Raw genomic sequence first — 20,047 nt, 5'->3', positions numbered from 1 at the left:
GTAGGACAGCCTGTGGTGGAATGTCAAACGCTGGACCACCTTTGGATGCCGTCCCCCCGAAGAACCCTATTTACCACTTTAACTCAGACTACTGCTATCTCTGTTCTACCAATCTCCGATATTATCCCCTCCAAGTCATTCTCCACACTAGTGATCTTTCTAAAATGTAAGTCTGATCATGTCATTCTCATGCTTAAACCCTGCAATGATCATCCACTGCACTCAACTGAGGCCAAACATCTTAGCATGGCCTAAAATATACTTCACGATCCAGTCTCAGCCACTGCCACTAAACCCCTTAACCAGCTCCCCATCATCTGGGATTTGTATATACATGCTGTTTTTTCAGCAAGTCATTCTCCCTCTCTCATCCCAACCTTTTTCTAGCTAACTTCAACTCATTCAGGTGTCAAATTAGACGTCATCACCTTTGGGATACTTTCTTCAGTCCCCCCCCAACATTAGTAAATTTACCCTCCTACATGCTCCACAGATTAACCCAATACAGAGAGCCTTATGCTGTATGTAGAGAAGTCCTGTTTACTGGTCTATTCTCTATCAAACTATAAGCTGTCTATACAGACTGTGTCTTGCTTGTTGTCAATAAATAAATGTGAGTAATGATGGTCTGAGATCTGTCTTAATTATATGAACCATACTGGTAGTGTGAACCTATTAGAAATATACACATTACCTCCCTAAAATAAAAACATTATATAATTCTGCCCAATGCTCAGTCAGTATGTTACTGGTATCCAAACAATAGATTACTTAGTTTGGATGGCTAAGTTAAAGAATTTTGTTCTTAATCCAACACAGAACGAGAAGTGTGTGTGTGTGTGTGTGTGTGTGTGTGTGTGTGTAATCAAAAAGTCAATGTAACTGAAGAGTAAGTGAACTGAAAAGGGAAATTAAAATAGGAGACCAATTTAGAGATTGTTGACTAACACCAAAATGATTCTATGGGAATGAAATAGTAAGAGTGGTGGTTGGGAAGAAAAGAAAAACTAACATTAAGAAAGATGTGACAAGACTTGTATGTGGAGGGATTTTGTAGTTCAGAAGATTCAGAAACAGAGAAGCCTTCCTTGAGTACCCAAACCAGGTCAGGTCTCCTTGTTAAATGTACTTACTCTGTCCCTTTCCTTTATAGAACTTACTACAGTTTCAGAATAATTTCATTTTTTTAAAAAGATTTTATTTATTTACTTGACAGAGAGAGAGATCACAAGTAGGCAGAGTGGCAGGCAGAGAGAGAAGGGAAAGCAGGCTTCCCGCCGAGCAGAGCCCGATGCGGGGCTCTATCTCAGGACCCTGAGATCATGACCTGAGCCGAAGGCAGAGGCTTTAACCCACTGAGCCACCCAGGCGCCCCCAGAATAATTTCAATGGGAAAAGCTCTGATAGCAATCTATCTCTAACTTCCCAGAATTTGCATTGCTGTCCTATGTATATCTCCACACATGAATCTACTGGGTGTTCCATAAAATACACCTCCATGTTTTTTTCCTCCACATTACCTTTGTTCCTGTTGTTCCCCCTGCTTGAAACAACCTTCCTATGATCAACTATCAAGTCTTCTCCTTTAAGGCCCAATTTGCAATAAGCTTAACCAGAAGTGACCTCTTCCCCTTATGAATACATTGTTAACTATTCATATGGTTACTCCTTTATTTTGCTTTCCATTGTAGTTGTTCTAGACATTTCTCTCCTCCACATGAAAGAGGCAAACTTCTTGAGGTCAGGTATGGGGCAAAGGGAGCAGAGGCAGGTGTGGAGAGGCTGAATAGACGGCAACTCTAAGCACAAAAAACAGCTGAAGAGAAAGCATCAGAGAACCAGTAAAAATCCACTCCCTCTCCCAAAGGATTCTTATACTGGGTTCTACAAAGACCCCTACAGATGTCTTCCCTTCTAATTCTCATACTACTTACCAGTCATATTATTTCTAGAAAATCACTGCCCAAAAGAAAGATAATATAAGCTCCAAATTCAAGCTACACATGTAATTTTAAATTTTCTACTAACTATACTTTCATTTTCTTTAAGTTTTTATTTATTATTTGAGAGAGACAGAAAGAGACAGCATGAGCAGAGAGAGGGAGAAGCAGACTCCTTGCTGGGCAGGGAGCCCAATGCAAGGCTCAATCCCAGGACCCTGAGACCATGAGACCATGACCTGAGCCGAAGGCAGAGGCTTAACCCACTGAGCCACCCAGGCATCCTATAATTGTCAATTTCAATGGACACAGGCATCCCACTAAATTTTCCAGTAAGCCAGTAATCAAACTTCCCATGATAATTACTTTAATCTATTCCTTGCTCCTCCCACATCTCTTCCCTCCAAAAACTACCTTTAATAAGCATACATAAAGCAAATGACTATTCAACTTTTTATATCAAAGCATTCAAAATTACTATCTGTTATTAAAAGAAAAAAAAGGTCCAGAGGTGCCGTGGTGGCTCAGTTGGTTGAGCCTCGGACTTTTGGTTTGGGCTCAGGCCATGATCTCAGGGTCCTGGGAGGCGGCCCACATCCCACTCCACAGAGTTTGCTTCTCTCCCTCTACTACTCCCCCACCCAATGCTTGTGCACTCACGCACTCTCTCCCTCTCTTTCTCTCTCTCTAAAATAAATAAATAAACTTTAAAAAAAAAAACTCCAAAATTTAAAAACAGCATTTCTTGCTAATTACAAAAATATGTTCTTTATAAAAATTCATATATAGAAAGGTGCAGGAGAACGAAGGTATTTTTTTTTTTTAGAACCAAGGTATTTTTTATGTACTTAAATGGAATACTAGAATATAAGTTTCACAAGGGCCAAGACCCAAATCTATTTCACTTCCAAATAACGACTGAGCATCTAACACAGTTATCTGACACATAAATCAGCTCTCATTTTTGCCGATGGAATGAGATCCTTGCTTTAACCAACTGAGATATGAAAGGCCAAACTTGAAACAGGTTAAGGGAAGAAAAGGGGAGAGTGCTTATTTGTTTCCAAGGTTTAGCACAGAATGTATATAGCCCAGTAAAGAAATAATTATACTTCGGGGCGCCTGGGTGGCTCAGTGGTTAAAGCCGCTGCCTTCGGCTCAGGTCATGATCCCAGCGTCCTGGGATCGAGCCCCGCATCGGGCTCTCTGCTCAGCAGGGAGCCTGCTTCCTCCCTTCTCTCTCTGCCTGCCTCTCTGCCTACTTGTGATCTGTCTGTCAAATAAATAAATAAAATCTTTAAAAAAAAAAAAAAAAAAAAGAAATAATTATACTTTACATGAAACTTTTTTTAAAATGTATCAAACAAAATAATGAAAAAATATATTAAGTATAACACAAATTTAATGGTTTATGCTTCCACAAAAAGCTAGACTTTTCTCACCACTTCAATTAAACTTCCTCATGGATTACAGGATGAACACATATAAATCTAAGCACTTTTCAAAACTTAAACAAGTGTCGATCACTGTGGTAATTACTTAAGTCCCTTTGTCTTCCCCAAAAATCAACAGGCACAATTGCTAGATTCTATGGGCATATATATTTACCACAGTTATGCATGTTTTCAAAATGAGGTCTCTAAAACTTTCCTCTCCATCTCCACCTATGGAATCTTCCTCTTCAAAGAAAGCTGTATCAAATCTAGGAAATTTATAAGACTATAATATATAATTAGATGGTTTAATTAGAAGCAACAGCTTAAAAACAAGCTTACAAGTAAATAATATACATAACTAATATTTCATCATCAGTTTTGACTTTAAAAGCAACTTATTAATACAAATTATGTAAAAGGAACTAGAGAGGAATAGGAGGAGGGTTCACCAAAAAAAGCCTCAAAGTTTTGGAATACTCTATTAAGTTGGATGTTTTGTTCATCTTCTACAAGTTATACATTCCTCAAAGTTATATATATTATTTTGTATATACATTTTCTTAAAGCAACTAGCTTTCTCTCAGAAAAGAACACAATTTCTATTATCACTAAATATAAATCTTCATCCAACATTGGCAACTAGTTAAGAATGGTTATCATATATTAATACAGTTCATATTATGAGCTTCACAGAGTTTACAATGTCCACCAACGACCATACACAAATACCTACCATATTCCCTCCCTAAAAAGAAACAAAATAACAGTGGAACAAGAAAAAAAGAAAAGTTAAGTCATAAGCACAAAGAGCAAAAGACAATAATCAACTGGTTAAAAAAAAAAAAAAAAGGCAGGGACGCCTAGCTGGCTCTGTCAGTCAAGCATCTGACTCGTGATTTTAGCTCAGATCTTGATCTCAGGCTCATGAGTCCAGGTACCATGCTGGGCTCTTAAAAATAAATTAATTGGGGCGCCTGGGTGGCTCAGTGGGTTAAAGCCTCTGCCTTCGGCTCAGGTCATGATCCCCGGGTCCTGGGATCGTGCCCCGCATCGGGCTCTCTGCTCGGCAGGGAGCCTGCTTCTCCTTCTCTCTCTGCCTGCCTCTCTGCCTACTCGTGATCTCTGTCTGTGAAATAAGTAAATAAAATCTTTTAAAAAAAATTAATTAATTAAAAAAAAGGCAAGGCAAGGCACAGGTCCAGCCCTCCAACAACAAAAAACAAAAAATGAAAGGGAGACTATTACTAAAGGATTGATACAAGACGATTTCCTAGAAGTGAAGGACATGTGTCTCCAGACCGCGCCATCAAGTACCTTAGCATATGACTGAAAGATACCCATATGAAGGCATTTCATCATGATGTCTGAGCACACTAGGAATAAAGATCCTCAAACCTCCATATAGGTCACATGTAAAGGTTCAAGTATGAAATGGCACTCTGTACCCTGTAGAATGCAAAACTCATCTTTATGTTACAAAAGAGAAGTATATACAAGAGAAAATGTCTGTTCTAACTGCTCAAATTCTACCATACTTCAAACTGTCTAGTTTCATTCAAGAGAAAAAACTAGACCTTGAAGAAAATTTTCTGAAAACCTAAGATATCTCAAAACTCTAACAGTAAACTAACTTTCAGTAAGATCATTATTAAGGTTCAACCTTAAAAAAAATAAATAAATAATAAATAAAAAGACTTTAAGTAAAGTTCTTACTTAACTTTACTTAAAGTCCTTTGCTCCTAACAGATTTTGGTTAATTAGGCTTGGCAAAATACTAACCTAAAAATGAAGGATCCTTTTAAAACCATGGGTCAGGCAGGAAGGGAAGTGGGCAGAGGGCAGGCATTTGGACAGGAGGGATACAAAAATCTCAAAACAAAAGATTACAGTAAGTTTTTCAAGAGTTAAGTTACGATAATTCTTTTTCCTACCAATCTAGTTAATTCTTATGTGAAAGTTGAGGGAAAACAATCTTAAATATAATAATCCAGAAATATAAATATTCAAAGGCAAGTAAAATGCACACATCAACCATGCATGGCTTTATTACTGGTTTTAATCAGATAATTATGATGCAAGATAGTATGTACCTGTCTCTCCACCAGACTGAATTCCTTCCCAACAGGAATTGTTCTAATTATCCCTGTATTCTGCTAACTAACACAATACCAGACACATGGCATACACTCAAATATTAAGTGAATAAATACATGACTGTATGAGCAGACCTAACTATATAGAAAGTAAAATAAGTTCTCATCAACCCCAAGTTTTTAATGAGCCATGTTAAGATTATAAAAGGGGGGCACCTGGGTGGCTCAGTGGGTTAAAGCCTCTGCCTTCAGCTCAGGTCATGGTCTCAGGGTCATGGTCTCAGGGTCCTGGGATCAAGCCCCACATCGGGCTCTCTGCTCAGTGGGGAATCTGCTTCCTCCTCTCTCTCTGCCTGCCTCTCTACTTGTAATCTCTATCAAATAAATAAATAAAATCTTTAAAAAAAATTATAAAAGGGAAAGCATTAATGGATGAAATAATTTTTAAGTAAAAAAAAATTATTTTTATATTCATAAGGCATTACTTCTTCAATCAAATAACCTAACCCCACAGCTAATTAATAAAAGCTTGAGTATAGCTATATTTGCACTTCACATCAATATCACTTTTCCCCTGATTAACTTTACCTGCAGAATTACGTTCAACAGAAGACATACCCCTTGAATTCCAAGACCATTCACATCCTCAGCACCACCACCCCACCACATAAACACAAACATCACCTCATTCCTTCAAATGGATTATGCAGTTAGCATGACAAGACATTTCAACATCAAAAACTGGGTCACTTTTACTAAAGCTACAGATAAAACTGGAAACTGTATGCAAAACAAAATGTTCAGTTATCACTCCCCACACTCAATAGAATTGATTAGATCAGTTAAAATCAGCAGATTCCAGAAAATAATGCAGGACAGTTTATCTACAAGAAAATATGTTCTAGGGGCACTGGGTGGCTCAGTTGGTTGGGCAGCTGCCTTCGGCTCAGGTCATGATCCCAGAGTCCTAGGATCAAGCCCCACATCAGGCTCCCTGCTCAACAGAGAGCCTGCTTCTCCCTCTCCCTCTGCCTGCCGCTCTACATACTTGTGCTCTCTCCCCCTCTGTCAAATAATAAAATCTTAAAAAAAAAAAAAAGTATGTTCTAAACAATTATTAGCCAACCCCATAAGTAGCAAAGTTGAACCTACTCAACCAAACTATTCAAGAGTTACAGCACATTTTTATATGCAAATAACGCTGCTAATTACAAGTGAATCTTATCTAACATCCTTTCCATTGGGCATAGCAGGGTTGTCACATGGAAATACTTTTTTTTTTAAAGTAGGCTCCACTCCCAATGTGGGGCTTGAACTCACAACCCCGAGATCAAGAAGCACAAGCTCCACCAACTGAGACAATCAGACACCCCAGAAAAAGTTTTTAACATATTTGCCACATATACCAAGAAGTAACTTATTAAAAATAGTCTGGAATTAAGGGTTATTAACTTTTACTGTTCCCCATTCTCATTAGTAATTGCACTACTCCTGGGATTACTATTTAAATTTAGAAGTGAAAAATAATGGCAACCCTAAAGGATTCAATTACACACGAAATACCATACTTAAAACTTTCACCTTTAAGATGTTACTTTATATTGAAATCACAGATTAGAATAACTTTTGCACAAAAATCTTTGTTTTCTATTACCTTGACACCCTGGTTAAAGACGCTTGAGGAGTACAGAAGCTAAAGCTTTTCAAATACAACTCTAAGGAAAGGTAAAAAGAAACTAGAAAAGCATTTAGAGTTTTATAATCTCTAGGTTCCACTTCAATCCCACAAGAGGGAAAGGAAGAAAACAAAATAGGTCCAATGTAAACCAATCGTCTTAGATATTTCGTAAGAACTAGTAAGATCTGATGAAAAGAGGAAATTATTGGCTAAAGTAGGTTAGGGGACATCTGTATGGATTTTTCATTTATTCAAGCTATTTCTATTCCCTACTACAGAAAAAAGGCCAATCAAGGGTTGAGACATAACCTTGAGAAAATAAAAAGTTATACAATCCCCATACCACTACTGATTTAAAGCATTTGAGAGTAGAGTCATGCAATGCAATGCAAACCATTAGTATTTTTACCACAGAGATGCAAGATACAATTAAACAGTTTCTGCTTGCAAACTGCCTTGTAAATGGGATCACTATTATCTATAAGCAAACTATTTTTTCTTTTAAATATTTTTTTTTAAATGCCATGGGTAAAAAGGATAGTCTGATTTTAAGCTATAGACTCCTATACTGTAAATCTTATATAAACAATGTTCAAGTTCTCAAAGTTTTTGTTCCCTGGACTCTTTTACAGTCTAGAAAATGGAGAACCCAAAAAACTTTGTTGATTAAATCTATCGATATTGGGGCACCTGGGTGGCTGAGTCAGTTAAGCATCCAACTCTTGGTTTCTGCTCAGGGAGCTATCTTAGGGTCATGAGATTGAGCCCTGTGTAGGGCTCCGTACTCGGCAGGGAGTCTACTTGAGATTCTCTCCCTCTCCCTCTGCCCTTTTGTCCCCCCCTTTTTAAAAAATAAGTCTTTTTTAAAAATTACCCATCTTTACTGTATAAGAAACTAAAAGAGAATTTTTTAAAGATTTATCATCATTTAAAAATAATTCATTATCTGTTAACATAAATCACATATTAATTTTAAATACTACATTCCAAGACAAAAAATCTATTACCAAGAAGATTGTCACTGTTTCACATTTTTGCAAACCACTTTAATGTCTGACTTAATAAAGACGGCCTGATTCTCATATCTGCTTTTGCATTTAATCTGCTCCATGAGGTTTTTCTGACTGAAGTACAGGAAGAAAATTCAGCCTCATGCAGGTATGTACTTGGAAAAAGACAGTATTTCAATTGGCTTTTCATATAACTGTGGATATTCTCTGATCCTTCACCAAAACTCAATAAGCTGCAGTTTCTTAAAAGCTATTGCAATATGGAATCTAAAACCATATCAGGTAAACACTTCTTACTCTGATTTACTGAAATCCATTAGTCTATCTTCTATTTCCAATGCATCTTTTTACCCATGCATGATTTTCAATACCACGCATTTAGAGAGTATTGTTTCACTGAGTTATGCAGTTCTTCCAAATGTTGACACTTGTGATATATCACATTTATTAGTACCACCAATGACCTTATCAAAAAGTATTGGGAAGGGCGGTGCCTGGGTGGCTCAGTAGGTTAAAACCTCTGCCTTCAGCTCAGGTCATGATCTCAGGGTCCTGGGATTGAGCCCCACAGCGGGCTCTATGCTCAGCAGGGAACCTGCTCCCCCCACCCCCGCCACCCCCTGCCTGCCTCTCTGCCTACTTGTGATCTCTGTCAAATAAATAAATAAAATCTTAAAAAAAAAAAAAAAGTGTTGGTAAGGGACACCTCGGTGGCTCAGTCAGTTAAGCGTCTGCCTTTGGCTTAAGTCATGATCCCAGACTCCAGGAATTAAATCCCACATCAGGCTCCATGCTCAGCAGGGAGCCTGCTTCCTCCTCTGCCTGCCACTCCCCCTACTTGTGTGCTCTCCCTCTCTCTCTGACAAACAAGTAAAATCTCTAAAAAAACAAAACAAAGCAAAAATAAGTATTGGAAAACTGCCAAACTCACAGTAGCAAATACAGGTATTCCAAAATTCCATTTTGCCTGAAAACTTAAATTTTATCATCAGCAACAAATACTGTCAGCTGTTTTTCTCATACAGAAAATGTCCTGAATATCCAAGTCTGTATAACCATACTTTGTCATTCTTTCAAGTAAAAATGGTATTCCATTAAAAAAGCAGCTAGTTCAGCCCATAACTCAAACAACTGCATAAGATCTTTTCTTTGAGTCAACCGCTGGATTTGGTACTCAGTAAAAATACTTTTACAGGGGAGCGCCTGGGTGGCTCGGTGGGTTGAGGCCTCTGCCTTCAGCTCAGGTCGTGATCCCAGGGTCCTGGGATCGAGCCCCGCGTCGGGCTCTCTGCTCGGCGGGGAGCCTGCATCCTCACTTCTCTCTCTCTGCCTGCCTCTCTACCTACTTGTGATCTGTCAAATAAATAAATAAAAAATCTTTAAAAAAAAAAATACTTTTACAGGTACTTCCCATTACATCACACAAAATATATTTCCAAATGGACTCAAAGATTGAGACATAATCAAATTAATACTTTTTTTGCTTAATTAAGGATACTAAGGATATTCGGCATTTATTTTTTAATTCTAAATGTATGGTGATGTACTAAACTACTACAGTTTAGTGCCTCTGCCTTAATTCATGTTAAGGCACTAGCAATTTCACCCACCATTGATTTTGCAAACACCAATATAATAAATAATGCCTTACTACTATTAATAGTTTTAGACCTGGACAACCCCCAGGAAGAGCCTAGAGAACCACCGAAGGCCTGGAAAATGGACTTTGAGAACCACTGTAATAGCTGATGCACTACTTGTATGATTAAAAAAGATAATTTGGGGGGCGCCTGAAGCCTCTGCCTTCAGCTCAGGTTGTGATCCCAGGGTCTGGGATCGAGCCCCGCATCGGGCTCTCTGCTCGACAGGGAGCCTGCTTCCCTTCCTCTCTCTCTCTCTCTGCCTGCCTCTCTGCCTACTTGTGATCTCTGTCTGTCAAATGAATAAATAAACTCTTTTTTTTTTTTAAGATTTTTTTTATTTATTTATTTGATGGACAGCAATCACAAGTAGGCAGAGAGGCAGGCAGAGAGAGAGGAGGAAGCAGGCTCCCCACTGAGCAGAGAGCCCAATGCGGGGCTCGATCCCAGGACCCTGGGATCACGACCCGAGCCGAAGGCAGAGGCTTTAACCCACTGAGCCACCCAGGTGCCCCGAATAAACGAACTCTTAAAAAAAATTTTTTTAAAGGTAATTTTTAATAGATATCCCATTACAACAAAAATGTTTAAATACATACATCTACACAGAGATACACCCAAACTACTGATAGCCTGATACCTCAGAGCTGGAACTCAAAAATTATGAATGACAGAATGTGACAGATACCCTCCTGAGTAAGTCACAAACTACTGCCAAATACCTACCATCAGCTAGGCGCCTCTACATTCCCCTTCTTGGGTAACTTACAGAACCCTAGAGACCAGAATGATGATTTTAATGTAAGAGAAAAATGTTTATCCTGAAATCTTTCGGATCTTTTTTTAAGATTAGACCTACACGACTGCAAGTAAAAGTCTTAAAATTCACCATAAAGCACAAGATAGCATGTTAAATTCTATTTTAAGCACTATGCCATGAAGCTAAAAACAGGCTTGCTCACATTCAGAAACCCAAATACAAAATGAACTGCTTTGGTTGCGCACTGCCAGAATCCCATAAAGAGCCTACATTCCATTTCTCCTCAAGCCAAACAACCTTTACCTGTTTTAGTTTTTATTTCTATTTTTCAGGGACACTTCAGTGCTAATACCATAGCTATTACATTAAATGTGGCAACTGTTTTAAAAAAAAGCAACAGTATAACAAAACTATCAAAACAAGAACTTTTAGACAATATACACTGATAAACTCAAGAGGTAAACCTCTGTAAATATACATACAAAATATGTACACTGTTAAAAAAGAATGAGATGATCTCATTTGGGGATATAACATGGGAAGATCTTCAATATATATTATTAAGTGAAAAACGCAAGTCAAAGGATATTAGGTATAGTATGATCCCATTTACGTTTTTAGAAAATATATTTATGTGCATGTACATCATTTAGTAATACTGAGTTCCTTCTGTGTGCCCAGTAATATCTGAATCTAGATATACACACACAGTAAATTAAAAATATTATACAGGCACAGATAAATGCCCACCCAAAGAAAAATGAATAGGTCAGAGAGAGAAGACATTTCACATGTATGAAATGTCCAAAACAGTCAAATCTACAGAGAACAAAAGCAGATTAGCAGCTGCCTCAGGGTGAAATGAGTTGTGGGCAGTGGGAGTGATAGCTGAAAGGTACAGGATTTCTTTGGGGAGTAAGGAAAATATTCTAAAATTAATCATGTTGATGGCTACACAACTTTGTAAATGTATTAAAAACCAGCTAATTGTGTACCTTAAATAAATGAACTATATGGTATGTGAATTATATCTCAATAAAGCTGTTATGCTCCCCATCCCCCCAAAAAGAATAGATACCAAAGTGACTGCCTCTCAGGGAGGGGAGGGTTGAAGATGAAGGTCTTTAAAACTGTACTCTACTTACTACCACATCACTACAATCAGAAATGTAGTCACTTAAATTTATATAACTTGAAGAAAATAAAAGACAAACCTAAAAATCTTTCATAAATTATTCTAGATTTTTAAGTTTCTTTTTTAAAAAGACTATTTGTCAGAGAAAGAGAGAGAGAGAGAGAGGAAGAAAGCAAGAATACACAGGCAGGGAGAGCAGCAGGCAGAGGGAGAAGCAGGATTCCCCAGGAAGCAGGGAGCCAGATGTGGGACTTGATCCCAGGACCCCGGGACCACGAACCTCAGCTGAAGGTAAATGCTTAACCAACTGGGCCACCAAGGTGTCCCATAAATTATTCTAGATTTAACGTTATTCGAATTTATCTACAAAGCAGCCATTAAAAAAAAAATGAAGATGTGAACATTTGCAATTTAGACTATCATACAGACATGTGCATCAGCCCCCTTACTAACAGAAACAAATTTTGAACATAATTTGTTCATTTTACAAATGCACCTTAAGCACCTACTATGTCCACAGGGTAGGAATGGGGGGAAATGAAGTGGTGTACAAAGCAGAACAGACAGCAAAAAGAAGCAAACTAACAGTTCTGGCTTTAAGTTAAGGACTTTTGCCATAGAATGAAGACAAAACACACAAAAAATGGACTAGGATCAGACTACAGAAAATCCTGAATACCTGAGAGCTAAGACTTTATCTTGTTTTCGATGGAAAGCCATTGGAGTGACAGGATGAAAAGAAGTGTTTTGGGAAAATGAGCCTGGCAACCAAAGGGGGAAACTGAAAGCAAGAAGAATAGCAGGAAAAGTAAGAAGGAGATGAAGTTTTAAAAAATAGGAATATTTGCAACAATCTCTGGAGAGTTAATGATATTTCAAAGTTACTAGTTAATGTTCAAAGGGTTTATATTTATTTTGTTTGATCTAATGTGAAATGGAAAAGGAAAGAAGATAGTTTCTTCATTTTACTAAGTTTTAGAAATTCATTTCAAAGAAGGAAGTTTTACCAGTTAATTCTGAAGGGAGGAGGAGTTCGGGGGGCTACCATTTCATGTGATACCACTTAAACCAAAAGTAGAAGGAATCAAAAGTAATGGGAGTTCCACAGTTTTTAACATGGAAGGGGGAAGTATAATTACAAACATTTTGTAGTAAGAGAAGCAAAAAGTGCATAGCAATTACAAAATTGATAATAAAATACAATTACATACTTAAAATTTATCACCTCTTTTTAAAAATCCTAATACTAAAACTTGTTACATAAATTCAAGTTTACATGAGGACTAAATCTGACATTAAATTTAGAGTTTGAGCACTTATATGCCCTTAATCTCATCAACTATTCCTTCTACAGTGCAGTACTTTCCAGATGTTGCACAAATATTAACTCAACTGGGCGCCTGGGTGGCTCAGTGGATTAAGCCTCTGCCTTCAGCTCAGGTCATAGTCTCAGGGTCTTAGGATCCAGACCCGCATCAGGCTCTCTGCTCAGCAGGGAGCCTGCTTCCCCCTCTCTCTCTGCCTGCCTCTGCACCCACTTGTGGTTTCTCTGTCAAATAAATAAATAAATAATTCTAAAATATATATATTAACTCAACTGACATATCCATTTATTGACTTAACCCATAAAGGTTCACATATGCATTTATTAGCAGATTTAACTCAGTAAGGTTTCTTCCTAAAATAGAAAAGTATTTTCATTGCCTCTATAACCTCTTTCCTGTAACAACCTCCTCAAAACAATGTTACCTACCAAACTAATACTTTGGCAACACTTAGGGTCTTTTTGCTGTTTTGTTTTAAAGATTTTATTTATTTATTTATTTGACAGAGGGGGAGAGAGAGAGAGATCACAAGTAGGCAAGGAGGGGGGGTGGAGGGGGAGCAGGCTCCCCGCCAAGCACAGAGCCCAATGCGGGACTCAATCCCTGGACCCTGAGATCATGACCCCAGCAGAGCCAAAGGCAGAGGCTCAACCCACCGAGCCACTCAAGCACCCCAACACTTAATTTTGAGAAAAAAATATGAGTAAGGCAAATTCTCATTTCTACTTTACCTATATTAATGGTCAGCACTGCTTTTCTTAAAATGTCAGTTAAAAACACATGGGCATCTAAACAAGGCATATTAACTTCCAATATTTGATTTCTGTGTCAAACATACTTGAAATAAATTATAAATGCTGTTTCATACTCTATTTTATACTTTATCAAATGTTTACTTGTATTTTTATAGAATATACTCTGCCATCATTTAATAATCTTATCTGATAGGTTTATAGAAACAGAAACAAAGGTATAGACAATGAACAAATCAAGAACTACTTATTTCACTCACAAAACTTCATCTTATCAAAATAGCATTAGCACTGCTCCCTAAAGCACAGAAAAAGTTGTCACATCAGTGTATTTTTGTTAGAATAAAACATCTGCAAACCTTTATATCAGGCTGATTGTCAAGACATTGTTTAAAAGAGCAAAAAAGTGGGGGCACCTGGGTGGCTCAGTGGGTTAAAGCCTCTGCTTTCGGCTCAGGTCATGATCCCAGGGTCCTAGGATCGAGCCCCACATCGGGCTCTCTGCTCAGCAGGGAACCTGCTTCCCCGCACCCCCACCCCCGCCTGCCTCTCTGCCTACTTGTGATCTCTGTCTGTCAAAAAATAAATAAAATCTTAAAAAAAAAAAAAGAGCAAAAAAGTGGAACTATCTAAGTGTCCAATGATAAGGGACTAGCTAAATAAAAATACAATGTTACCTTTCAAATGATCACACAGACCTATATTTACTTACCTGCAAAGATAGCCATGAAAATAGCAGATTACATATAAAGAAAAGTGTGGTCTCTTTTTGTGATGAATATACATACACATATGTTCACAGAGAGAAAGTCTAAATGGATAGATCCCCAGATGTTAACCATGATATTTCTAAGTGCTGGGATTACAGGTGTTTATTTTTCTTCTTATTTTTCAGTATTCCCTGAAATTTTGGCAAAATGACATTTGCAAGAATTAACATCTATGATTCGGACTAACAAACTCCAAAATCTCCCTCGCAAAAAGCCCAAGGAATATCCAAAAATACCCTGGCATAGAGCAAGAGGGAAAGTATTAGCAACAACATAACTAGAATTCTTTGCGAGCGAGGCACCCTAGAGGGCTCCAGGACAGACATGGGACCTTTACAGCACCCTATATAGTACAGGGTTTGAAATCACAAGACCTAGGTAGGTTCAAGTCCCTGCCACTTTTACTTGTATGACCCTGGGCTAGTCACTTACTCTTTCTGGGCTCACTTCACCAATAAAAGAGATAAGACCTGCCTTCCTACCTCAAAGAACTGCTGGAAAGATCAGATGAGATAATGGGATACATTATAAACGGCAACATCATGAAGTACAACATACTATAAAAAATATTATTCATTCAAACATGAAAAAAAGAAAAAGGTGCTTAATGCCAGAGCACAATACTTCAGAGAGCACTACAATCAATTCTATAAAGTAATGACCCAGGGGTTTTGTTTTTAAAGGCTTCATCTTATCACAAACACCCAGTTTTGCAGAAACTCAAGATACTTCTTCCCAGTTCCCACTACAACCATGAGCCATTTTATTTTCTTATCCCTATTTACCACCAAGAAAGGGTACAAATTACACTGAACTCAAAAAGCCTCAGCAAGAACCCTGGAGCAGCATGTTGATGTAGTTCACCAAGAGAAACCCGAGATTAATCAGCTATGGGCTCACCACTAAGCACTATTGCAACTCACAGCGGTTACAAGAAACTCTGAAGAGAAAGACAATACAATGACCCAGAAGAAAACTGTAGATGAAAAAGCAGTATTTCAAAACAACTGTATGAAATACTTAAAAACTAAAGTGTTTTATAAATTGTTTTTAAATACTGTTCATAAAAATGGTGACTTAAAACAAAAGCTAACAAAATGTGGCACTTGACACCAAACCAAATTAGGGAGAATCAAATCAAATTCATGAATAAACTGGTCTATTTCCTTCTAAAATCACACCACAAAGATCAAGATTAAATGGCTATTTCTTGAAAATAAAGAGGCAGAATATGACAACAATTTCCTGACATGCTTATAGATACTTTTAAAAGCATAGTGTCGGGACGCCTGGGTGGCTCAGTTGGTTAAGCAGCTGCCTTCGGCTCAGGTCATGATCCCAGCGTCCTGGGATCGAGTCCCACATCGGGCTCCTTGCTCCGCAGGGAGCCTGCTTCTCCCTCTGCCACTCTGTCTGCCTGTGCTCACTCTCTCTCTCTTTCTCTGACAAATAAATAAATAAAATCTTTAAAAAAAAAAAAAAAAAAAAAAAAAAAAAAAAAAGCATAGTGTCAAAAGTATGGCTTCTCTTCCCATTGAATTCCATTATTTTATTCCACTAAAATGATGAACTTCTTCCTCCCCACTGTTCCTCCCGTGAGTTAAAATGGCCATATAACTTGATTTGAGAGTTAATACAAAAAACTTGTAATTAAAAAAAAGTCCTTTGGGGTGCCTAGGTGGCTCAGTTGGTTAAGCATCCAACTCCTGATTTCTGCTCAGCTCCTCTCAGGGTTTTGAGATCAGGCCCTCAAGCCACCCCACCCCACCCCTGGCTCAGCAGGAAGTCTGCTTGAGATTTTCTTCCTCTCCCTCTGCCTCTCCTTCAACTCTCCCTGAAGCATGCGCGCTCTCACGAGCTCACTCGCTCTCACTCTCTCTCTCTAAAATAATCTTCAAAAAAAAAAAAAGGTACTTTAAGAGGAACTACATGAAGCTGTCAGATTATTAACTTCCAAGATAATCCGGCCATCACATCCTCCTGCTTTTTAAGTTCCTAAAGATAATAAAATGCTCACTCTTTACACTCTTCCAGATGTCATTTATGGGTATTCCCCTAATGAAAAATTAAACCTTTCATAAACAAATGTGCATAGAGAATTCTTTTTGATATGTATGACTCACAATCTAATTTTTATTGGCAGTATCTTCAAGTGTTGCAGCTTGCACTATTCCTACAGGAGATACAGATCTATCCATTTTCCCCAACCGATCTTTGTAGATTATAGATTTGAAAGGACTCACTAAAATGGGCCATGAGGAAAATAATTACGAATACAATCTACAGCAAGATGAAATGTGAGTTGTGAATCAAGATAACAAAAAAGTCACTATTTACTCAAAGCCTTACAGTTGGCAATCCACTGTAGTACTGTATTTTCACTTAAAGCTGAAATATCTGGGTTTTTCTCAAATTTTATTGACTTCTCCTATCTTATTAAGAATAAATGCTATTTACTTCCAAAACAAAAAAGAAAACCATCAGAAAATATGATTTCCAAAAGAAGTGTCTGCCAAAGCTTACTGCACAGAAATTTATATATACACATTCTCAAATAACTATGGTAGGCATTCCTAAGATCATCTACCGCCTTCAAAAAAAAAAAACAAAAAACAAAAACCAGCAAATCTAACCACAATCAAATACTAAAATTTTTAACACAGCTATCAACAGCTAAGCAATTTATCACAGCTTCTAAAAGTACTGGGCACACACAATGCCAACCTGTAGGTCAAAACAGTTATTATAATTTGAAAAAATTGTACTACAGAAACACAAGAGTAGTTTTTCCACTAAAAAAAAACTCAAGTAGATTTTTGAGAAAGCAAAAAGGGAGATCATTTTTAGAAAAATAATGTTTCCCCCAAGTGTTTGGCATTTATCTGATACAGGCTCATTTTTGTAAAGAGAAACTTTACCTAACAAGACTCACACCAGGGATCTGATCTATCCCCAAAGGCACTTTCTTAAAATGAGAAAGAACAAAGGAGGAAATCTCCCAGCATGTGCTTTCCATACCAGTTTCTTTAGACAGCATCAAGGGTGACAATATACCCAGCACAAGCTTTTCAGCTTTACTCTGAGGCCCATGTATAACAGAACTGATTAGCTACCATTCAAAAGGATTCCAAAAAAAATAAATATTAGAAGGCGGAGATCACAGCAACATTGTGACTACATCTTAAGAGTGAAACTATTGAAAACATCTATCTTAAAGTTGCATACTTTATATTTCAAGAGTTAATGACCTCAAAATATTCAAATTGCTAAGGCTTTTTCATTTCAGTCAACAGTTTGAAACTGGAAAAAAACGAAACCAACCATTCCAAATCTGTACTCTGTTCAATTAATTCGTAATTAGAAGTAAATTTTAAAAGAATGACATTCAAAGCCAGCGCCTTAGCATACAAATTTTGGAATGTTAATATTGCAAAATTATTGAGGAAATCGATCTTTCAGCGAAGCTTTCCACAGAAAAACTCCAGAAACAAACCCAGTGTGTGCCTGTTCTAGAAGCTGTCGTTTCAGTATAACGGAGACATTTTTAAAAAATAATTTTTATTAAATAGAGACAGAGGACTCTCCCCAAAGATTTACAACTGTATATCCCAATCACCGTTCTGACAGAGATGTCAGTTCTCTGGGTCAAGATATAACCAGCTGCCTGGTTCACACACAGGAAGCCACCGAGAGGGGAATATCGCGTTCAGAGCCTCTAAATAATACGCGTTAGTTAAAACTGCCTGCTACTAAACCAAAATTACTCAAGCGGAGCCCCATTTGTCACAATCCAATCATAAGGGTTCCACCCCCCTCCCCCAACAGCTTGTGTAGTGGTATATCTGCTTCGGTAAAGAAGCCATCATCAGGTAAAGAAGATTGGGGTGGGAGAAAAAGCGGGGAAAAGGGGGCACCCTTTCATCCAATTTCGCGAGGCGTGAGTAATTGGTACAGTTGAGAGATACGGAGGAACGTTCTATTTATTGGGGGTTGAAGTAGGATGAGGGGAGAATTTCGTTCAAATCAACATGGCCAGCAAGATGTCCCTACAAACAAAAGGCAACGGGGGGATATAAACACGAACCATTCACCTCCATCAGCTATAGCATCGCCATCATGGTGTGTGCAGAGACCCCCAAAGGCTCCTCTCACCCTCCACACCAAGCAAAGGAAGAGAAGGAAAAGAAGGGAAAGGTAGCTGGTTCCCACCACCCACCACTGCTTCCAAATACACACCCTTCGAGGGGGGTTCTTCCCCCCCTCCGGTTGCCCAGGATCAGAGAGAAAGTAACGTCCCGCCCAGGCAGACTCCCCCGCTACCCCTCAGCCGAACCCCAACGCCGGCCAGGGGCTCACTAAACTTTACCGGAGCTTCTCCCCACATCCCCGCCCCACAGCCCCAGGATCGCGCTGCCCACAAGCGGGGCACCCCGGGCGCCTCCTGACAGGCGGGCAGCCGGGGAGAGCCGAGTCTGGGGCGGGGGCGGCACGGAGCCACGGAGGGGCGGGGCGGCCGGAGCCAAGTTCCCGGGGGTCTGAGGAGAGCTCCTGACAGCAGCCCGGGACTGCAAAGGAGGAAGAGGAAGCGGCGGCGGGGAGCTTTCCCAATCCCCCTACACTAACAACCTGCCCCAGCCCCCGTTCCCCATGGGGGGGCGGGGAGGCTGGTGGAAGGTGAAGAAGCAGAGCCCAGGGGGCAGCCGAGGCCCCTACCTCCAGACTCCCGATCTCTTACCCCGCCACCCCCGCCAGAGGCGCCCACAACAATAACACGCCGGGGACGACCCGTCAGCGCCCCCGAGGCACCCGCGGCCCGCGGCCCGCCGCTGCCGGGCCCCCTCAGCTGGGGCCGGGCGCGCCGCTCCTCCCTACAACTCCAGGCCCGGGGGGAGTCAGGCCCGAGCGGCCCCCCAGGGCCGGACCCATCCCCCCCAGCACCAGCGGCGCCGTCTCCGCGGCCGAATATTAGAAGTGAATTCGAGCTGCGCTTTACCTTTAGTTCCGCACTGTCCGCCATCTTGCGTCTGTCAGCGCAAGCGCACTGAACCTCGCCGGGGGCCGCCGCTAGACCCGCCCCTCTAGCCAGCCTGGCCCCGCCCTAGTCCGTCCCCTCTCGCCCCTCCACCTCCCCGACCCGCCCCTGGCCTCCGCCCCTCTCCCGGCGCTCGGAGCCCCGCCCCGGGCACGTACAGCAGCGAGACCGGCACGTACCATTTAAATAATGGCGCCAAGCGGGGAGGTTTGACAGTTACTCCCCCCTCGACCTCCCCGCCCCCCATCCTCGCTGGGCTAGCGCCTCCAGGGAAAGGCCGGAGTGAGTGGGCTGCGGGCCTAAGCCCCGCCCTCCGCGGCCTGCGGAACCCTTCTGCAAAGCTTCGAAGCCTATGGTCACAGAAACTATAATGGCCCTCTCCCCCCAATCAGCGAGTCCTTTTCAGCACCTGCTACCTGCGAGGCTACGCGTGGACTAAAAATAACAATCCATTACATTTGAGGATCACTTGATGG

At 39.9% G+C, this 20,047-nt stretch overlaps 1 protein-coding gene across 1 annotated transcript in view; it reads right to left on the bottom strand.

The window, feature by feature from the left end:
* The window catches only part of PIAS1 (protein inhibitor of activated STAT 1), a 118,860-nt gene extending 99,274 nt beyond the window's left edge, over positions 1–19,586 (bottom strand). Inside the window, exon 1 of the mRNA XM_080807867.1 lies at positions 19,533–19,586. Coding sequence (XP_080663993.1) covers positions 19,533–19,556 — 24 coding nt within the window. The 5' untranslated portion in view covers positions 19,557–19,586. The remainder of the gene's footprint in view (positions 1–19,532) is intronic.
* Between the last annotated feature and the right edge of the window lie 461 nt (positions 19,587–20,047).

The sequence above is a fragment of the Martes martes genome (genome assembly GCF_963455335.1).
Source record: "Martes martes genome assembly, chromosome: 7".
NCBI lineage: Eukaryota > Metazoa > Chordata > Mammalia > Carnivora > Mustelidae > Martes > Martes martes.
Note: the sequence above shows the minus strand (reverse complement) of the source record. Positions and strands in the feature narration are given on the sequence as shown.